This window comes from Diabrotica virgifera, chromosome 6 (assembly GCF_917563875.1).
Source record: "Diabrotica virgifera virgifera chromosome 6, PGI_DIABVI_V3a".
Classification (NCBI taxonomy): Eukaryota; Metazoa; Arthropoda; class Insecta; order Coleoptera; family Chrysomelidae; genus Diabrotica; species Diabrotica virgifera.
Window position 1 is genome coordinate 179906776 of NC_065448.1, and position 21320 is coordinate 179928095.

Genomic DNA, 21320 nt, shown 5'->3' on the forward strand with positions numbered 1-21320 from the left:
TAATCCTTTCATTTGTCACAATTATTCCCTTTGGGTCTTTGTCGACGAAAAATCCATTCGATCAAATGTTCGTCGACGAATTGTACATTGGATGAATTGTGCATTCGACCAACTGTTTGTCGACCAAATGTTGTCGACTAATTTTCCGTCGACGAAGTGTTCTCGACCAACTTTCCGACACCGCTGGTCTTGTAGTATTTGTATGTGTGTAAAGAGATAAAGTTTAGATATTTAGGCATATAATTAATCAATAGGCTATGGCGACGTTAAATCAAAGGTAAGAGAGCACACAATGAGAGCAGCAAAAATAGTTGGCTGTCTAAACAATAAATACGACATTATAAAAACATTGGTATTGAGGTTAAATCGAGAATATACAAAGCTACTATATAACGAAGGGAATATAATGGCATACACTGCAGAGAGTAGACTAAAAAAAAATGAAATCACAAGATTGCTTGAAACATCAAGAATGACTGTATGTACTTCATAGCATAGCTGGAGGGACTCTTCTAGACAGGGGAACAAGTGAAAATTTAAGGAACACGTAGAGGTAAACAATATTTTAACGGTTGGGTGCCAAAAAAAAACAAAAGGTAAAGTTTAATAGCAATATTCAGAGCAAACAGTAGTGATCAACAGGTAGCAACAAACACGTTCCAAGATTGCGGCTCTAATTTTGAATATTTTGTCGAGATATTTGGCACACATATTCGTAATATAATAAAGAATGGCGGTACAGAGCCCAATTTCAGAAATATGTTAGTATGTGGAAATTACTCTATAACTAAATAATATATTGAAAAAAGGAGCCTCTACCGCCATTAAGAAAGACAAAAAATACACTTTCTTCAAATAAACTTTTTTATCCCGTGCCTAGATTTTTTGTCACTTTGGAACTACTAAAAATCGATTTTTTTATAACAAGAAATCGAACGTCACTGACTTGGCAATATTTCGAGCCTATGTGTATAAAAATTATTGTTTTTGGTAGTTTAAACGTCACTGTCAGTGTCGAATTACTAACGCACTGTTGCCTCACTTTTGAACTTTCGCAATCTTGTACCGCGTTTGTTGCTACCTGTTGATCGCTACTGTGTGCTCTTAATAATATTGAAAAATATTACTAAAAGATTTTTAAATTGAAAACTGATTGATCCATGTCCCTGGTGACACCTCCAAGGCTTCTAAAATATGCAAGCCAGATGGATGCTGCAGTGAAGAAAAAAGGGAAGGAATTCTACACTATGCAATTCACAACCCCCGTCTGCAGCTTGGTAAAGTTCCAACGGAAAATAGACCTAGTTACTCTATAGGAGTAATACTAATATAAAATAAAAATAAAAATGTATACCATTTTTATTCAGTTGCAATGCGTGTACCCACATTGCAACTGACGTGTATGGATTAGGTGACTAGCGTCATCTGGCAATTGAAAGGTAAAGTTATGGGGATAAGCTTTCATGGTTGGTCACTTCGAGTATGAAGCAGCAGGTCTATGTCTCTCCGATGATGACTCCAACAAGAGTCGAAAATCGTCGATTCAGAGTGCTGGACTGCGCTCCGTATTCTAAGTGAAAAATAAGATAGTTTTGAATTCGCATCGCAACTGAATAAAAATGGTATACATTTTTATTTTTATTTTATATTAGAATTACTCCTATAGAGTAACTAGGTCCATTTTCCGTTGGAACTTTACCAAGCTGCAGACGGGGGTTGTGAATTGCATAGTGTAGAATTCCTTCCCTTTTGTCTTCACTGCAGCATCCATCTAGCTTGCATATTGTAGAAGCCTTGGAGGTGTCACCAGGAAAATGGACCAATAAGTTTTCAATTTAAAAATCTTTTAGAAATATTTTTAATATTTTTCATTATTAATGTTGCTATTAGGATTGAAAACTTTACCTTTCAATTGCCAGATGACGCTAGTCACCTAATCCATACACGTCAGTTGCAATGTGGGGATAAGCTTTCATGGTTGGTCACTTCGAGTATGGAGCAGCAAGCCTACGTCTCTCCGATGATGACTCCAATAAGAGTCGGAAATTGTCGATTCAAAGTGCTGGACTGCGCTCTGTATTCTAAGTGAAAAATAAGATTGTTTTGCCTTCGCATTGCAACTGAATAAAAATGGAATAAATTTTAATTTTTATTAAAAAAACAGTGGGATGAACTATATTATGAAGAAACTAGCAGAATGGAAGAAAGAAGTATAGTGACAATCGCTGGAGATAAACCGCCAACGAAACTGAGAAGTATAGGTTGAACATAACATAGGCGGTTAAACAAAAAAACAATCTAACAAATAGAAACTGAGAATCCCGTTGCTCTCAGATTGAAAATTATTTCTCTTGAATTTCCAGAATTTTTAAAAGCTTTTACTTGCATGGAAATCTTACGCAATGTACGAGTTACAGTTTGGTAAGCGGAAGTATAAAGAGCTAAGTCACGAGGCACTTATAGATTGGAGATCATTAAGGAGTAAAAGAAGAAAGTCACACTTATAAGAACTACGTTTTTTAAAACAAGAACATAGATTTGGCTAAAAAATAAATCGTAGAGTAACTAGCAACTAAATATTATTTATAAATGATAAAACATTATGATGATTATTTATAATTTTGTTATAATTGTGCATGCCATTAACTTATTTATTAAAAATTTTATCACGTGTAGGTTTGCGGTATAATTTGTTTTATAAAATTGTCAATCATACTTATCGCATGTGATCACATTTTAAGTTAAAATACAATAACAATAACAGTAAATTTCTTTATTACCATTCACACAATAAACAAATAGTCCTGGATCCCGCGTACCAAAAAAAGTTTATTAATGGCGAGCTGAAAATTTGTTAATAGCTTAACAATGTCTAGTCGTACAAACTTTGAAGTACGGGAACACTGGAACAGGGGAAGTTTTAATTGTGGAACAGGTTACAGGTTTCGAAGGTCAGACTAGGAAAACGTCCCATGTATTTTGTCGGACAGAACTTCCAATTAATTTGTTACCCTTTCATTAAACTCTCATGCAAAAATCGGACTGCTATTTACCACCAACATAATTCCCGTCATTTGACATGTTCTACGTTTTCGGACTTATTAAAACGACTAAAATATTTGTCGGACAAACATTTTTTCATATAATATATAAAGTTTAATATTGAATAAACTTAAAAACAACCTGTTAGTTTTCACAATCATGAACTTGTGAGGATGACACGTTCCACAATTAAAATCACGTTCCACAATTAAAACTTCTCCTGTTCCAGTGTTCCCATGCATCAAAGTTTGTCCAACTAGACACCGTTAAGCTATTAGCAAATTTTCAACTTGCTATTAATAAACTTTTTTTGGTACGCGGGATCCAGGCTTACTGTTTTGTAAGGTTTATATCGATGTTTTTCCTTTATAGTCCGTTCGCTGACAATAAAATATTGCAAAACCTCCAAATTTTAAAGAACCGCTTGGATTGACATGAAATTTGGCATACACACAGCTAACAAGTCAAAGAAAAAAAGTGATATTGTGCCGATGTGTGCATTTTCTCTGGGGGTGAGTTTCAACCCTTCTCGGGGGTGAAAAAATATGCGTACAAAATAAGGCCGGAAGTGGATAAACTGAATAATTTTAAGCAACTTTTGTTGTATAGAGTTTTTTCCCTATGTCAACACTTTTCGGGTTATTTGAGAGTAATTTATGTTTATTTTTCAACAAAAGAACCACGTTTTTAGACGGCTTTTCGAAAATAATTCTTACCAAAAGTATAGCCTGTAAAAAAGTGAAAAAAATTGGTGTATATATTAGGTCTCTATACCTAGTAGAAGCAGAGTTATAACTAATGAATAATACAAAAAAAAAGTACATTCAACCAACTTACACCTCAAAAGTATTAACGGATTACATTCATTGTGAATGTAATCCGATAATCCTTTAGAGGTATAAGTTAGTTGAAGTTAGTTGAATGTAGTTTTTGGTTCATATTCGTCAAATTCCAAATCAAATATTTTAACTTGAAATAACCAAAAAATTAAACGCTTTTTGGGGAAAACTTATACAACCTTTTTAAAGAGTTTAAAAAAGCTTAATCTTTGTTTTGTAAAAAAATTAACACTTTAAAAAGGTTGTAATGAGTTATTCCCAAAAGTGTTTCATTTTTTGGTTATTTCACGTTGAAATATTCTAATTGGAATTTGACGAATATGAACCTATTTTTAATTAGCTATAAATCTGCTTATACTAGGTCCAGAGACCTCAATACCTATATACAAAATTTATTTTACTTTTTTCAGGCTATATTTTTGCTAAGAATGTTTTTTTAGTTATTTGTGAAAAAACGTCTAAAAACATGTTTTTTTGTTGAAAAATGTGTTGAAACATATTCACTCGCAAATAACTTGAAAAGTATAGATTTAGTGAAAAAAACTCTATAGAATAAAAGTTACTTAGAATTAGTCTGTTTATCCACTTCCGGAGTTTATTTTGAAATGTTTTTTTACCCTACAGAAGGGGCGAAAGTCACCCTCTGGGCAAAAGCACACATCGGCACAATATCACTTTTTTTCTTTGACATGTTAGCTATGAGCATGCCAAATTACATGTCAATCCAAGCAATTTTTTAAAATTTGGAGCAAAAACCGTGATTTAATGTACTATTATTTTAAAAGGAAAGAATTTCAAAAATCATTGGAATCTATAAATCACAAAGACTTCTACTAAACGTCATTTGAAAGAGAAAGGATGGAAGTTTTTTTTCTGTGAAGCAATGCCTATACCTATATCCCTGTGGAAAAAAGTTATGGGGCAAAACACAAAATTTTGAATATATTTTTGTAAAAAAATATTTCCGACTTTAGAAGGTGATGTTTCGATAGTAAATTTAACCTGGAAAATTTTTTCCGTAGACGTGTTTGTACCAAAAGTGCATATAACGCACCTTAATTCACCCTATGACTAGGGACTAATTCACCCCTTTCTCAAAAACACACCCCTTTAAATGGTAGAACTCAGCGGGTTTTTTATACTTAGAGGTTTATTGACCGTATGAAACAATAAAATCACGTTAACGTTGTAGTTCATTTTAGCTCTTTTATTTTGAAAATGATCAATATGTTTTTTTTTTAATTCCAACAGTAGATTTTTGTTAACTTTCATAAAAGACAATGTTAATAAACGATACTTTTCGTGATATGGTGAAATTGAAAACTAACGCAATACAGCAAAAATATAATTTATCTTTATGTGTAAATTACAAATTACAAAAATAAAAAAAAATCTCAATTTTTAAACAAGATAACCGATACTAAACTACGTTATTTAATTAAATTTATCGCGGTATTTTGGTTAAACGAGTACAAAAGAGATTGCAAACATAAACAAACAAGATAATATGTACTCACTTGAAAAAGTTCAGTCTTCCGTCCTCTTTGTTAACTTCAATGACTTTTAAAGGTCCGCCAGCTTCAAAGCAGCCTTGGAATATGATCGCCATACTAACTACTATCATTGTAACGCCCTGCATTACATCTGCCCAAATGGCTGCTTTGAGACCTCCCTAAAATGGTAATAATAATAATATTTTTAATCAAATAATGACAAAATTAATTTAAGAATAAAATTCTAAATTTAACAATAAAACTAAAGAAAGCACTAGATACCTACTATTGTAGGTATAAAATAAAAATTCAGTCTAAAAAAATGTTTTTTTTTGATGATTTAGGTCATTTTAAACACATAAGGTCTCTTGTTATTTTAATCAGTTTTCGACGAAGTTATGCAAAGAAGCATCGAAAAGGGGCGAAAGAAAAAATAAATCAAAACAAAACAAAATACCTAATATGCTCAAGAAAAAACCCAGTTAATGTGACAAGCTTAAATACTGATGAATATGAATTTGAAAAGGTAGAACACTTTAAATATCTTGGAGGCTCAGTTAATGTAACTAATGACAGAAGCATCGTAATTAATAGGGTGGTGCGAAAAAAGTCAAGTTGATAATTCCGTATCGCTATAGTGCGGAAAAGTTGCGATTACTAATACGACCCAAAGGCTATGAAAAAAAGAATGTGTGTGTACTTTGTACGCACATAAGAAGTTATACTTCTATTATAATATAATTTCAACGAAATAAATATACCTACTTAACAGTTACAATACAAAAAATTAACAATAATTACCAAAAATGAACCAAAACTTAACAATGCCAAATATTAAAAAAAAATGAAAAAAGTATGAATCGTCCGGGATTTGAACGCGCAATCTCGCGACTTTTTGATCTCTGGTCCAATGCTCTACCAACAAGGCCATCAAGCCGTATGCTACTTACCTTTTAGATATACATAATTATACATCACGGTGACAAGTGAAATATAAAAATAGATGTTTTATTATTTTACGCCCAAGGAAGAAAAATCCAAAGACACAAAATTATAATAAAAAACCTTTTAAACCACCTTTTTCAAATTGCGCAAGTTGTATTATTAATATTAATGTTAATAAATGAAATATAAATATTTTGACGTTTCAAAATTTGACAATTCACTTTTAACTGCAGTGCCTTAAAAATTTTAAAGCACTAGTGACTTAAAGTAGCATTTTCAACACGTTTGTAGAAAAATATATTTAAAAACACTAATATATTCTTTTCACACCTTTTTTGGACTGATACATACATAAATTAAAATATTTTGAAGTATAACTTCAAAAATATAATATGAAAACTATTTAAAAAGGCAGTATAACTATTAACTAACCTTTGTTGTTTCTCTTCTCACAAATTTTAAAACGCAACAACCATACATAACCAACCCGTCAACCGTCCAAACCACAGCTGCCATATTGGATAATTTTTGACATGTCATTTGAACATCCAATCAGAACAAAGTTATAATACGCATGCGCCCGGATCGTAGGTTTTAACATTTAAAAATTCACCCTCATATCGCACGTAAAGAAGTATAACTTCAAAAAATAAATAAAGTTTTACCTTTTTTTCAAAAAGTTTTTATTTATTCTTCAAGTACGTTTTATTTATCACCATAGTAAAATTTATTTACTCTTTGCATGGTTGAGTACTAAAAAAATTGTTTTACCCATTTAACGGATATTTTCCTATCCCGCAAGCTCAATCAAAATCTATAAAAAATTTGAACTTTTTGATGACTTTGAAAAATTAAAAAACATTAGTTATCTCATTTTTTGTTACATTGTGAAGCTCTTTGCTTGTTTATATATGGCATTCCAATACTTAAACAACTCAGATCTCAACACGAGGGGGTGGTTGCACTTCTTGCTCCACACGCACCCTTCTCTCCAATCAACCCATGAGTTTGTGTTTTTTACATTATTTACATATGTACATTTCTTTTTCATCTGTTTGTGTCCAGCTCTCAAACAGCAACTTTGCATTGTGATTTCTTGGTAAAATATGTCAGCGTGGACCTTGATTTAAGTGTTGTCCTGATGCATCCATCTCTTGATTGAGGACCACATACATTAGCATTAGACGATGCTTCCGTGGCCAACTTTAGACGCCGCTCATCAGCTGGATTGTGGCAGGGATAGTTTTGTACATTCCAGTCTGACATGTTGCCCGATGTAATACAGGTAGTTATATCTTCATTTGAAACTCTTCGAGGAAGTGGTGAAGAAGATAGTTTTGCAACATTCCAGTCTATTATTTTAGTTTAGTCCTGTGCTTCAAAATTTCAAGTAGTAGGGAGAAAGGAAAAACATTGGAGAGCTAGGGCCAAGGAGAGTGTTAAAAGCCGGACAGACTAAAGCCAAGGGCAAAAGTATTAGACATTTCATCCCTCCTACTTTAAATTTTCAAGCACAGGACTACACTGAAATAATAGACTGGAATGTTACAAAACTATCTTCTCCACCAGATCTTCGAAGAGTTTCAAATGAAGATATAACTTCTTGCACTACATCGGGAGACATGCCAGACTGGAATGAACAAAACTATCCCTGCCACATGCAAGCTGACGAGCGGTGTCTAAAGTTGCCCTCGGAAGCATCGTCCAATGCTAATGTAAGTGGGCCCCAATCAACAGATGCATTCATTAGGAAAACATTTAAATCAAGGTCCATGCTGCCAGATTTCACCAACAAATCACAATACAAAGTTGATGTTTAAGAGCTGGAAACAAACAGATGAAAAAGAAATGTACATATTATGTAAATAATGTAAAAAACACACACTCATTGGTTGGTTGGAGAGAGGGGTGCGTGTGGAGCTAGAACTGCAACCACCCCCTCATTTTGAGTTCTGGGTTGTTTAAATATTGTCATACGATATCTAAACAAGCGAAGAGCTTCACAATGTAACAAAAAAAAAAGAATGTGTGTGTACTTTGTACGCACGTAAGAAGATATTCTTCTATTATATAATAGGTAATTTAAACGAAGTAAATATACTTAAAAGGTTATTTGTACTTATTTTATTTAAAAATCAAACTAACTTTCTTATCTACCACTTTCAAAAAAGAAGAATATCTTCAAAAATTATATAATAATATACTTACAATCATAAAATCTATAAAAAAAATAAAAAAATAATAACTTGCTTGGGGCTTGAACCCACTTCACGTCTACCGCGCCGTACGAAAGTTGACGCCATTTCAAACTGCACCAAACACTCGTATACGTCATGTGGTAATATACAGAAACTAAACGTTTACACCAACATTTATATGAATTTAATAAAATTATTAGTTTGATTTTTGTCGAAACAAAAGACAACAAAATATAGAGTAAGAAAACGATATATGAGATGAAGATTTGTAGAAAGTTTGTTCGTAATTAGATTATGTAAATTAAAGCATTGCCTACTAATAGGTAACTACATTATTTTGTTTACATTTTCCAAATAGATAGGTATTGAAACTATTAGGTATTTCCAACTGAAACATTTAGAATTACGTACCTACGGCTTTTCAAAACTATTTAAAAAGTCACTAAAATTATAAATTTGATTTTATTTCTGTCCACACATCAATAAAAACTAATATTATACAATATTTTTGTTTACCGGTAACCTCCATATTGAACAATTATTGATAGATCATTTTAAAATTTCAACACCCAATCAGAGCCTGTATAACAACTAATACCATACTGTCGGTGTGCGCATGCGCGCGGATCAATCAAATTTACCCTCAATCGATTCGCCGCTAAAGAAGAATATCTTCAAAAATGAGATAACTAAATGTTTTTTAATTTATCAAAATCATCAAAAATTTCAAATTTTTATAGATTTTGATTGACCTTGCGGGATCGGAAGATATTCGTTAAATGCGTAAATCTATTTTGTTATTACTCTACCATGCAAACTGTAAATAAATTTTACTATAGCGATAAATAAAACATACACGAAGGATGAATAACATTTTTTTGAAAAATGGTATAATTTCATTTTTTTTCATAATTTTTAGGTCTGTTGCGGGATCGGAAGATAAAGTCCGATTTGAATAATTCTTTTTTTGTTTTTCTTGTAATTACCAATCGCAAACTTTTTCGCACTATAGCGACACGGAATTATCAACATTACTTTTTTCGCACCACCCTAGTAATTAATGAAAGAATCCAGGCCGGAGACAGAACCTACTGGAAATACAATAACTTCCTCAAAGATAAGAAGCTTACTCAGAATACAAAACTGAAAATTTACAAAGCAGCAATTAGACCAGTAATCACATATTATGGTGCTGAAGTAATGTGTCTGATACAGAAAGGCAGAAAGAGGAAGAAAGATTGAGGATCTTAAAATGGAAAATAATTCGGAGGATAGCAGGACCACTAAACTAAGGTACTAATGAATTTAGAAAACTCATGAACCACGAAGTAAGAGAACTTCTGAGAGGAGAAGACATCGTCAGATTTATCAATGCACAGAGACTGAGATGGATGGGACATATAGAAAGGAGGTATCCAGAAGCCGTTATCAGGAAAATTTCCAAATGGAGACCTGTATCAGGCAGACCACGAGGAAGGCCCAACACTAGATGGGAGAACCAGATAGTCGAGGACCTTAAGAAGATGGGAGAGTCAGAGAATGGGTAACCCTAAGGAAAAACAGGAATGAATGGAGGAAAATTGTAGAAGATGCCAAGTCGCACAACCAATTGTAAAACCAAAATGTTAATGCGGATTGATTCACCGCGGCAAACGAATGGGAAGAGCCCAAAGAGGGCAGCAATTACTCCGCTACGAGTGTGGATGCCATGATGATGACGATGACAGTTTTCGAGTTGTAGGCGATTTAAAATATGAACAATAAATTTATTAAAAATGAATAACCATTTTCAATTTCGTTGCAACACGAAACTACAGCCGAATCATTATTCCAGTTCAATCAGAGAGTGCAGCAAGCACCTCTACCGGTTTCGAAACTTATTAGTCTCTCATCAGGAGGCACATATGCTGCTCTCTCTGACCCAACTAGGACAAACCCCGGCGTGCAGTCACGGATTGCAACGAACGAAATGGCAGGGATGCCCTAGCGGCAACTGCTATCACAAAACTAAGTTTTCAATCTAATAGCACATAAAACAACATAAAAAATTTTTTTTAATAAATTTATTACTTCTGATGTTGCCGAGTGTCTCAATCGCAGTTTGAACATTCAATTTTAAGATTCTGCTGAGTGATCGGGGAATTATGATTGGAGTATTAATTAGTCCATTGGCAGTAATAAATTTACTGAATAAATAATTTATTAAAAAAACTGCGTTAATAATAAATTATTATATTGTACCTAAAGGGTACAATAGGACGGTCTTCATCGGAAGAAGACGAATTTCATGGCTGAAGAACCTGCGAGAATGGTTTGGATGCAGCTCAAAACAACTATTTAGAGCTACTGCCTCAAAAATTAAAATAGCTATGATGATTGACAACCTCCGTAGCGGAGATGGCACCTGAATAAGAAGACCTAAAAGGTATGTATTCTTAGTTATTGAACGTTTTCAGCGAAACAATTTTGTTTTCGTTTATAAATTTGCAAATTACGTTCGTTCGTGCGTTGCCGACCCTGTAATACTTGAAGCCGATCTACCGATGGACTCGTATGCCGATCTATCGATGGACTCGTATGTAGTTTTGTCTCCTGAATTTAAATCTACAAGCGGCATACCGATATCTCGAACAGTCCACGAGATAACCGACCTCAAAGTTGAAAATTAAATTGTAACGTCACAATCCTTCGAGTCAATGGCGTGCTGGCCATATAAATGAAACGGTGCAATCACCGAGAGGCTGCGGCCTCTTGAGGCCGGTCAAATAAGTTTTTTTCACAAAAAATTTTAGATATAACAAAAAAATTGTTTAATTTCTAATCGAATGATATTAACAAAACATTTCAAAAACAATTTTAATCTTTGTAAATTATAAAATACAGTTTAAGTAAATGAATAAGACTCTATGTACATAAATGATTGCTACAGATAATATTTATTTTCATTCATGCAAGTATATTTCTGGTTTTCCAATTTCCTTCGAACATCTAATAGATACGTAGGTACACTGCAGAATATAAAAATGGAAAAACATTTTGCACAAGAGTTTTCCAAAAATATGAGAAACATAATGATAAACTCATTAAAATTTTTAAAAGTATCGAAAAACGATTTAATCAAGGCAAATCGTCATCTACATCCGGCACTCTACCTACATCCTAGAAATTTTGATACAATAAAACATGGTAATACTTATACCTTTGACGACATCTAAATCATTTACTGAAAAATTAAGAAATTTTTATCCTACCATATCTGCGACTGCAACTAGAGAAGAACTCATTGATTTTGCTGATAAATAAATTGTATTAAAAATAGGATTTTGCAAAATACTGAAATTATAGATAGAAGATCGAGTTAATGATGAATATGTTCAGTCTACAGAAAATATGAAGAATGATATTATTAATCTAAGTGATAATGAACATGAAGTAACAAATGACAATGTTGTTGATACCGTGAAAGCTTCACCTCCGTGTGGTACTGAAAAGTGTAAAGATTATATAGCTTGCTGTTACGCTGTCTTTCATAAGCAAAACTTCTATCATTGTACTTCGACTAGGTAGGTCATTCGACCTACCTATGTAGCTAGTTGCAACTACTTTGGATCTGAAGTTTTTAACCTGATGATGGACTGATTAGTCCGAAAACGTTTGTTTTGTACTAGTGATGTACCCACTTTAAGTCCAACTTGGATCTTTTTTGGAAAATTTTAATAAATTATATACCACCTACCTACAAGAGAAGATTTTTACTTCCTTAGTAATCAAAGTTTTATGTTTGATTTACAAATAATTTATATTTTTGTATTTCGGTTTTTGTTTTATAAATACCGAGTAAAATATTCTTATAAATGGAAGGTAAAATGAGGATGAGAGGCCGCTTTTCTATAAATTCACCGGACCGCTTGAAAAGTTCCAGCACGCCACTGCTTCGAGTATATTTGTCGGTTCGGCTATCACAAGTAAACGTCAGATCGAAATGTCAAAAAAATTAATTTTATTTATTAACGTTACCGAAATTTTAAATAGCAGCTTACTATTTTTTATTTGAGCTGTCCAGTGTACCTAACTTCCGGATAACTTTATTATTTATTGGTTATTTATATTCTATATATTATATACACCGATATTTAGGCGTTAAAGCCCTTATTTAGGCGTTAACAGATCCGTCAAATCAAAGTAAATTTTAAATAATTTTAAAATACCTACATATAAATGTTTTGATAGTGAATTTAATTATTATATTAAATAAATAAAATGTTTAAAAATGCAATTTTAGTATAGTTCGATAAAAATGTATTAACACATAAGTTTTAAAAAGGTTATCTTTACACAACGGTGTTTAACAATTTTGAGGATAGCATGAAGAATAGGACTGACGGCGATAGATACTCTTTGGGCCTCGTTCACTTTAATATAAGAATTATACAAAAAAATTTTCAGGAACTTCTAGTGTACATTGAAATGTCCAAAAACATGTTCGATGTTATAATCTTGTCAGAAACTAGAGAAATAACTGATCTTATTAACTATATAATACCAGGTTTTACTATTCATTATAATTAATCATTAGCTAATAAATGTGATGGTGTTGTTGTTTATATTAGGAATAATTTAGGTGCCTCGGTAAATATATTACCCATCAATGAAAGTAAATTTTTAAGGGTAACGTTTTCTAGTAAAAAATTATCTAATGCAATTTGCAAAATAGGTTTAACGGCTTTTTATAGGTTTCCATCAACAGATATTAAACAATTTTTGGGGGATTTGGGTGAATATTTTGGAACAGTACAAAAACAAAACATTGAAATATTTGCAGGTGATATTAATATTGATTTAAAAAAAAGATGAAGTTTATACAAACAGTTATTTGAATATATTGAATTCTAATGGTTGTGTTTCCTATATAAACAAGCCAACGAGAGTGACAATAAATAAAAAATCAATCATTGATCTTATATTTATAAAAACACAAGCTAATCTAAAACAGCAAATTAGTATTGATCCGTTTGTTTTTCGCACTGACATGACTGATCGCTTCACTCCAGCGGTTTTGGTAAATAATGAAACTAAAAAAAACCCTACACCTGAATCTCCAGTAATAATTAAAAACCTTAATATCGGAAAACTACAACAGCTTTTAAAAAATGAACATTGGAATGATATTTATATCAACAACCTAGATTCCCAAGTTGCATATGATACATTTATAAATAACTTAAATAATTACATACAAACCTCTACGGAGGTAAAAAGTATGAATAAAAAAATATCAAAAATAAAACCCTGGATAACGGTGGGACTAATATCGTCAATCAAACGACGAGATTTTCTTAAAAAGAAATTATTAAAACAATTTTCACCAGCACTTAATGCTGAATATAAAAATTATAGAAACAAACTTAATAGTCTACTAAAAAAAAAACCAAGAATGACTTTTATCAAAATAAAATTCATGAAGCTGATGGAAACACAAAAAAAATGTGGAATATTATAAATGATATCTCTGGTCGGAATCAAAAATCTAAAAACATTGAACACATATCAATTGTTAATGACAATATAACTGTAAGTAATAACAAAGAAAAAGCAGATATGTTTAATAATTTCTTTTCTAATATTGGTGCTGATATGGCAAATAGAATACCGGTGACAAGTATACCTGATAATTTTATTGCTAATGATAAGGTTGAATCTAGCTTATTCTTAAAACCAGTAACTAAAAATGAAGTAACAATACTAATATCAAAGTTAAAAAATAACTGTGCTCCTGGACCAGATAAATTGTATGCTAAAACAATAAAAAATATCCATGATCTAATCTCACAGCCTTTAACTCATATTATAAATTTCTGTTTTCAAAGTGGTTAAATACCACTACAATGGAAAGAATCTACAGTCACCCCCATTTTTAAATCCGAAAATTCGAGTAAACTGAAAAACTATAGACCCATTTCTTTAATAAATAATTTTGCTAAAATATTTGAAATGGCCCTAAAAGAAGGGTTGCTTGATTTTTTTCATATAAATAAGGTTATTTCAGATAAGCAATTTGGTTTTGTAAAAAAATCAAGTACAGAAAGTGCTGTAGTTGACCTACTGGAGAAAGTGATAGGAGCTGTGGATGAATCATTGAAATGCTTAGTGGTTTTCCTTGATTTAGCTAAGGCGTTTGACACGGTCTCTCATAAAATTCTCTTAGATAAACTGAGTAATTATGGGGTTAGGGGAATTGCACTAAATCTAATAGCATATTATTTGTCGGAAATAACAACGAGTAAAAATTGGCCCAAAATTGAGTTCTGAATCTATAATAAAATTCGGAGTACCACAAGGAACAGTATTAGGACCACTTTTACTTAATATTTAGCTGAACAATATCACAAGAATTAATAGTTTCAACGGCCACATTGTTTGTTATGCCGATGGCACGGCAATATTATTTATGGGGAAACATGGGAGGAGGTTAAAACCAGCTCTGAAATGAACCTAAAACAGCTAAACTTATGGCTAAAATTTAACAAACTGACATTAAATATTAATAAAACAAAATATATCGCCTTCAGCCCAACAATTGTTGACCAACCTACAAATTTTCATATAAAATTGCATAACGCAAAATGTCTACGACAAAATTGTGACTGTTCTTCAACAGAAAAAGTTTTCTCTATATATAAAGTATTTAGCTGTCTTCATAGATCAACATTTACGTTGGTCAGACCATATCACTCATGTCAGTAAACGAATAAGGGCTCTAATGCATAAATTTTATATCTTGAGAGATATTCTACCCAGGAAAAAATTAATCATAACTCGCTTGCAGAATCAGTCATAAGATATTGTATTGTAGCATGGGGTGGCGCGTTTAACAAAACTCTTAACATTTTAGAAACAGTTCAAAATACTCTATTAAAAATAATTTTTGAAAAAAGAAAACTGTATCCAACAAAAAAATTATATGATGAATCCAAGATATTTAGTGTTAAATCCCTCTACATCTACAACTCTGTTTTAAATGTTTATATAAACTCAAACAAATTTAAATTTCAAAACAACCGATTAACTCGATCAGTAACAAATATGGATACTAGTATTCAGCAGTTCAAAAAATCAGTAACACAAAGATCCCTAATGTTCTTTGGACCTAAATTTTATAACATAATTCCTATACATATCAAACAAGAACCTAAATTATTTAAATTTAAAAAATACATAAAAACCTATCTAAAAACCCACTTACAATTATTTTTGGACGCAATGTCTTAATGTATGAACGACAGCATAATCAGAGTAGAATTTGGGTGTATATTAGTATTATAATTAACAAAGTATTCAGCAGCTAAAGAGGTTTACCGTCCGTCTTGTTCTGTTGCATTATCTCTTCGATAATAAATTAGGTATGTTACTTCTTAGTTCCAACCTTAATAGTACTTTTATGTACAATTGATACAGTTTCGATTGACATAGTACAGTGCAAAACAGGCAACTCTTGCCTAGGCATGGTGCTGAGTCAGTCGACACTAATAATATAGGATCTAAATATAAAATGTTGTACACACATATTTTTGAATAAATTTGAAAATTTGAAAATTTGAAATTTACATTATTTGTATAACGGCCTCTCCTTTAACGAGAGTAATTAAATCTTCCATGTATTACGTGTCGTTTTCATATACATAATAAGTCGTTTAAACGTTGACTAATATTTACTATACTTCATCAATAAAGAAATTTTTCGCAAAATTGAAAAAAAAATGGTTACTTTAAAGATAAATAAATTAAAGCTTTATGTAACTTATATTACGTATTATATACGTAATTAATGAATTTAAATATGTAAATAAACAAAGTTTTCGTTGTGATAATGTTAGTATTTTTTTTCAGCTTGTCTTACATACAATTAAGATTTTTATTTTCATCATTGGCGTGGATACGGGCAAGGGCCTAAATATTTTTAAAGAAAAAATGGTATGCCACGAGATATACCTCAGTAGAGTTACCTATTTTTTTTTTAAGAAATTCCTCTACAGCTGAGATAATTATTATGGTCCATGCATGATGCTGTACCAGTGCATTAAATATTAATGTATGTAAATCACTTCTTAAAGAGTTTGTCCAAATCCGTTGGATAGATAAGGGAGATAAAAAACTAGTGAAATAGGTGCGCCTATTTTATATATTTTTTAGTGCTACTTTCTGTTATTATCTAGGTTTATTGTTATTTTAGATAGTTGTTGATAAAGTGCCAATAAAGAAATAACAAATACATGTTAAAATGTTTTATTTTTTGCATAAAAACGGCAAATCTTGTGTAAAATGGGCAAGAGAAACTTTTTATCGCAGATTAAACGGGAAATTCAAAAATATTCTCTGTATTTGAAATATCTCAGTGGCGTACCAATTCTTTGTTTAAAAAAAATCAGACCATTACCCGTTTGCACGCCAATAATGAATATAAAATTCTTAATTGTGTGTAAAAAATGTGCAAAATTCCATTTGCATAATATCTCAACCGGTTTCAGAGTAATAAATAAATCATTAGTTTTCAAGACAATTTTTAACACCCCTTATCTCGAAAACGAAGCATTTTCGGACATATTTTTTATAGCAAGCTGTCATTATTCTTTCACCAAAAATCATTTTCTGAAGTTTGTCGCACTTATTTACAAACACCCTGTATATATATTTAAGTTAAGTAAAGTCGTAATATGTTGTGTATTTAAAATATAAATTTTGTGTGGAGCAATCAAATAATTAAAAAAATGTAAGGAACATCAAATTATTCGATATATTTTCCTTTTACGTATGTAAATATTATGTAAGATTAATATTTTTGCACTTGTAGAGATAAGCTAAACATTAATTATGGTAAATATTGCGCTTATATAAATCCGCTGTTGAAGGTTATAAACATTTAATATTTTTATATTAAATCACAAACCATGCCTAAGTACATTTAATTTTGTTCCTAAAATTATCTAATAATTTTTTTCATGCTACCAGAGTTTGTTTGTGCAAAAATTGTCATCTTATTTTTCCACATTGTTGTTAATAACTAAAAAAACACGGTTAAAATAGTATTATAAGAAGAACTATAAAAATATTTGGAATTAGTCTAAAATGTAGGGTCAGATGTAATAAGGAGACCATATGAATAACAAGAATGAAAGAAAGAGGGACTGCTATAAAATTATATAAAATTACATCATTGAAATTAAAATGGAAATAGGCTCAGAACAACGAAATATATCAGGATGGAAGGTGGAATAAAGAAATTGGCCGCTGGAGACCATACTAGATACTGCTTAAAATTTTAAATTTTTTTGAGGTTATGTACACTCAACCTGCAGATCTATAAAAATAGACATGTTTTGTAAAAGCTTCAACTATGCCTATGAATTTTTTGAAATTTTAAAGTTGATTGCATCCCACCTAAAAAAAAAAAAATAAAAAAGAAAAATAAAGTTTTTGATGGGGATGAATGGGGAACGGGGTGACGGGTTAGAATTACGCTGAGTCTAATTATTTGATCACATATAATTTAAAAAAATAAAAAAAAAATTCTGGGAGTAAGACCGGGTCCCTTTTAATTTATTTATCCCTTCCATAATAGGAAAGTTTGATGCGCCACTGTCGACACACGTGCCACTAAAAAGTGACGGTATGAACACTGACGTTTTGTTTTAGGTTCTACTATTTAAGTTATAGGATCTAATTGTGTCTAAAATGATTAGCAAATTTCACCTATAGCGGGCTCTTAGTCTATAAATGCCAATAAACAATATTTATCATAAACGTGAACATTTAGGATTTTAACGGCACTATCATATCCACTATAAGTAGAGCTCGGGAAATATGCAAAATGCATATTAAGTGCATATTTGCATATTTTGCATAAATTTTGTAAGTGCATATGCATTTATTAAAATTGCATATTTTTAGACTTTTTTGCATTTTTTTGCATAGATGCATTTTAAAGAGAAATTAGAAGTCTCAGATCTAAACAATAAATCTGAAAATTCTCGTGGAACCACTTTCTGGTAATATCCTTAATATTTGCCTTTTACAATTTATAAGGCGACGAATAAAGGAGACGAAGGGGACTCTACAATATGCAGTCACATTTTGTTAGTGAAAACATTTTGTTATTGTTGATGCTGCGCCATATGACCAAAGATGGACAACATTTGAAAATATTTTTTTCAAATTTGTTACTTGTCTAGAGCACGCGTCTGCCATAAATAGAGCAGCAGGATGCTACAAACTGTAATGATGGAATTTCCAATGGTCAATACCCTTGTATCAAATATAAAAACATATTTTTAAAAGCCCTTCTGCGAGTATAGGTGTATAAAGATCGTTTACTTAAGGTGCCTTTACCACCTGAACCTGTGATAACTAGATGAAGAACATGGTTAAATTCTGTAAATTTGATAACCGATAATTTTGAGGAAATTAGAGACGTCATTTGTAGTTTCGATGTATAACTCAGGTGTTATGAAAAATGTGTGGATGTTTAAAAAAACCGTTATTAAAAAGTAATTTGACACACATCCAAACCAATTTTGTAAATATTGCTTAGCCAATTACTAAATTAGAACAGCGAAACATTTCTTTAGACCAAAGTATTGAAATTATCAATTGATTAAATGAAATAATTAAACACCTTTGTGAAACCAACAAAGTGTATCAAAAATGCTGCACGGTGTTAAACAAATCTGAGGGATATCAAAAAATATTAAAAAAAAAATATTATTAAGATGGGGAAATGCGAAGATAATTTAATTTTATAGGAAAAACCTCAATTATACAATATTTAAGTTTGTTTCTTTAACTTCGTGTGAAGTAGAAAGAAGTTTTTCCGTGTATGCTTAAACAGTTACAATCAGATATACCTACGGCTGTTTTTCTGTAGAAATTTTAGAAAAACGTTTAATAATGTATAGCTTTAATTATAATAATTGTAAATAAAGAATGATGATAAATATCAGGAATAAATGAATAAAATGATGTAGGTTATAGAAATTTCAATGATTTTTTTTATGTTTTAGCATAAAATAAATATTTTATTTATTTATAGCTTAAATGCCTCGACAGTCCGTTGGCATCAAATAAATAATTAAACACCTTCAAAACAAGGATTACTGCGTTTTTTATTTATATGCATTGAATGCATAAAAGTGCATATTTAGTTTTTGTGCATATTTGCATGCATATTTTAGGGTTTTTTAAGTGCATATTTCCCAAGCTCTAACTATAAGATACTATTACTTAATTAAATAAATTTATTTTATTAATTGCGCATTATCTATATTTTGAAGCAATACAGTGTTTATGGAACAATATTAAGAATGCAGAATTTAGGTTATTTTACTTACTTCTGCCACAGTCTTCTTCTTTATTACGATAGAAGTCGTCTACTTTTCTCTTTGCAATAAATTGTGTTAATAATTAGGAAATGAATAGAAATAGTTTATAATTTTTGTATTTTTACAATATATAAGACAGCATTTGTGAATCCCATTTTCCTCAATGGACAATGATAGTACTTATGAAATGTGCTAAAAATAATGCAAATTTGCTCCACTTCACGCGCACGATTGTTTCTCGTATCCCCTATAAGTACTTGCAAACAGCGAATAATTTTGTTTCCCAAAGACCGTTTAATAATAATATGCTCATTATTCACTATTTTTAAATAGATAATAACACCCATTACTTTACCCGTGGGTAATAGTTCATTACTCATGGGTCATTACTCACGGGCTGAAGTTAGGTTCACGTGGTGAATGCCACTTTAATAAATAACATTATTTAAACTTGTTTATGTTATACAATAATTACTGTAATTTATATCAATAATTCACTTCGAAGATTTCTTAAAGGATTTTTAACTGTAATAAAGGGGCAGTATATTTTTTACTTTTATAACTTGTTTATTATGAATTTTGACGTTTATCATTTTCAGTGACAGTGACATTAGCGTATTTGCTGTGTTTATTAGAATTTATTTATCATTTATATTACTTCTTGTTAGAGTTTTTTAACTATATGGTATACAGCCAACCTAGGGAACCTCCCTTTTAGTTTATATATGACAGTATGGTCAACTTGGCGCTACAATACTTGCGATTAGCCACACAACGGAGCAACATAAAGCTGGACATATGGTTCATTTCAAGATGTTTACATCATAAAGTCTTCCCAACATTTTGTAGAGTTAGAACATCCAATAATGTACATCCTAACATCAGGACCTCCATGCAGATTAAACTCATGAAGAAAGAGATTTGTAAACATTACAGTAAACTCAACTACATAGAATGTAAGCTAAAGGTAACATATGATTCTCTACTTGAAACTTTACAATTTATTAATCTTAATTCTTTTATGTCAGACGTTCAGGATAAGGTAGATCATTCACATTCAGTTAAATTTAATAGAGTCAATAATAAATTAAAACACTTAATCAACAATAAGATTAGACTTGATCAACAAAAAGCTTCTCGTAATAAAAATTATTCCAATTTTCGATTCCACCCAAGAATCAAAAATCTCTCAAATGTCCAATTTTCTGATGACGAATTAAAACTCTTAAACCTCGGCCTCAAACACTCCATTCCTAGCAATTTATCTATCAAAGATCTTGAGAGTCTTTCCATAGAGACCGACATGGTTATTCAGAATCTTTCCATTTCACTCACACAAAAAACTTCAATCAGAAACTCTTGCATCCAAACTATCAACAAATTCAAAACTAAACTTCTTTCCAACAATAACTCCTCTCTTACCAACATCAG

The 21320-nt window shown here is 31.2% G+C and overlaps 1 protein-coding gene across 4 annotated transcripts in view; it reads right to left on the reverse strand.

Moving 5' to 3' along the window:
* Nucleotides 1-21320, reverse strand: part of LOC114328180 (sodium-coupled monocarboxylate transporter 1) — a 542514-nt gene that overhangs the window by 138333 nt on the left and 382861 nt on the right. For all 4 annotated transcript variants that reach the window (XM_028276963.2, XM_028276962.2, XM_028276964.2 and 1 more), the window contains one exon: nucleotides 5399-5553. In XM_028276963.2, the coding sequence (XP_028132764.1) occupies nucleotides 5399-5553 (155 nt within the window). The remainder of the gene's footprint in view (nucleotides 1-5398; nucleotides 5554-21320) is intronic.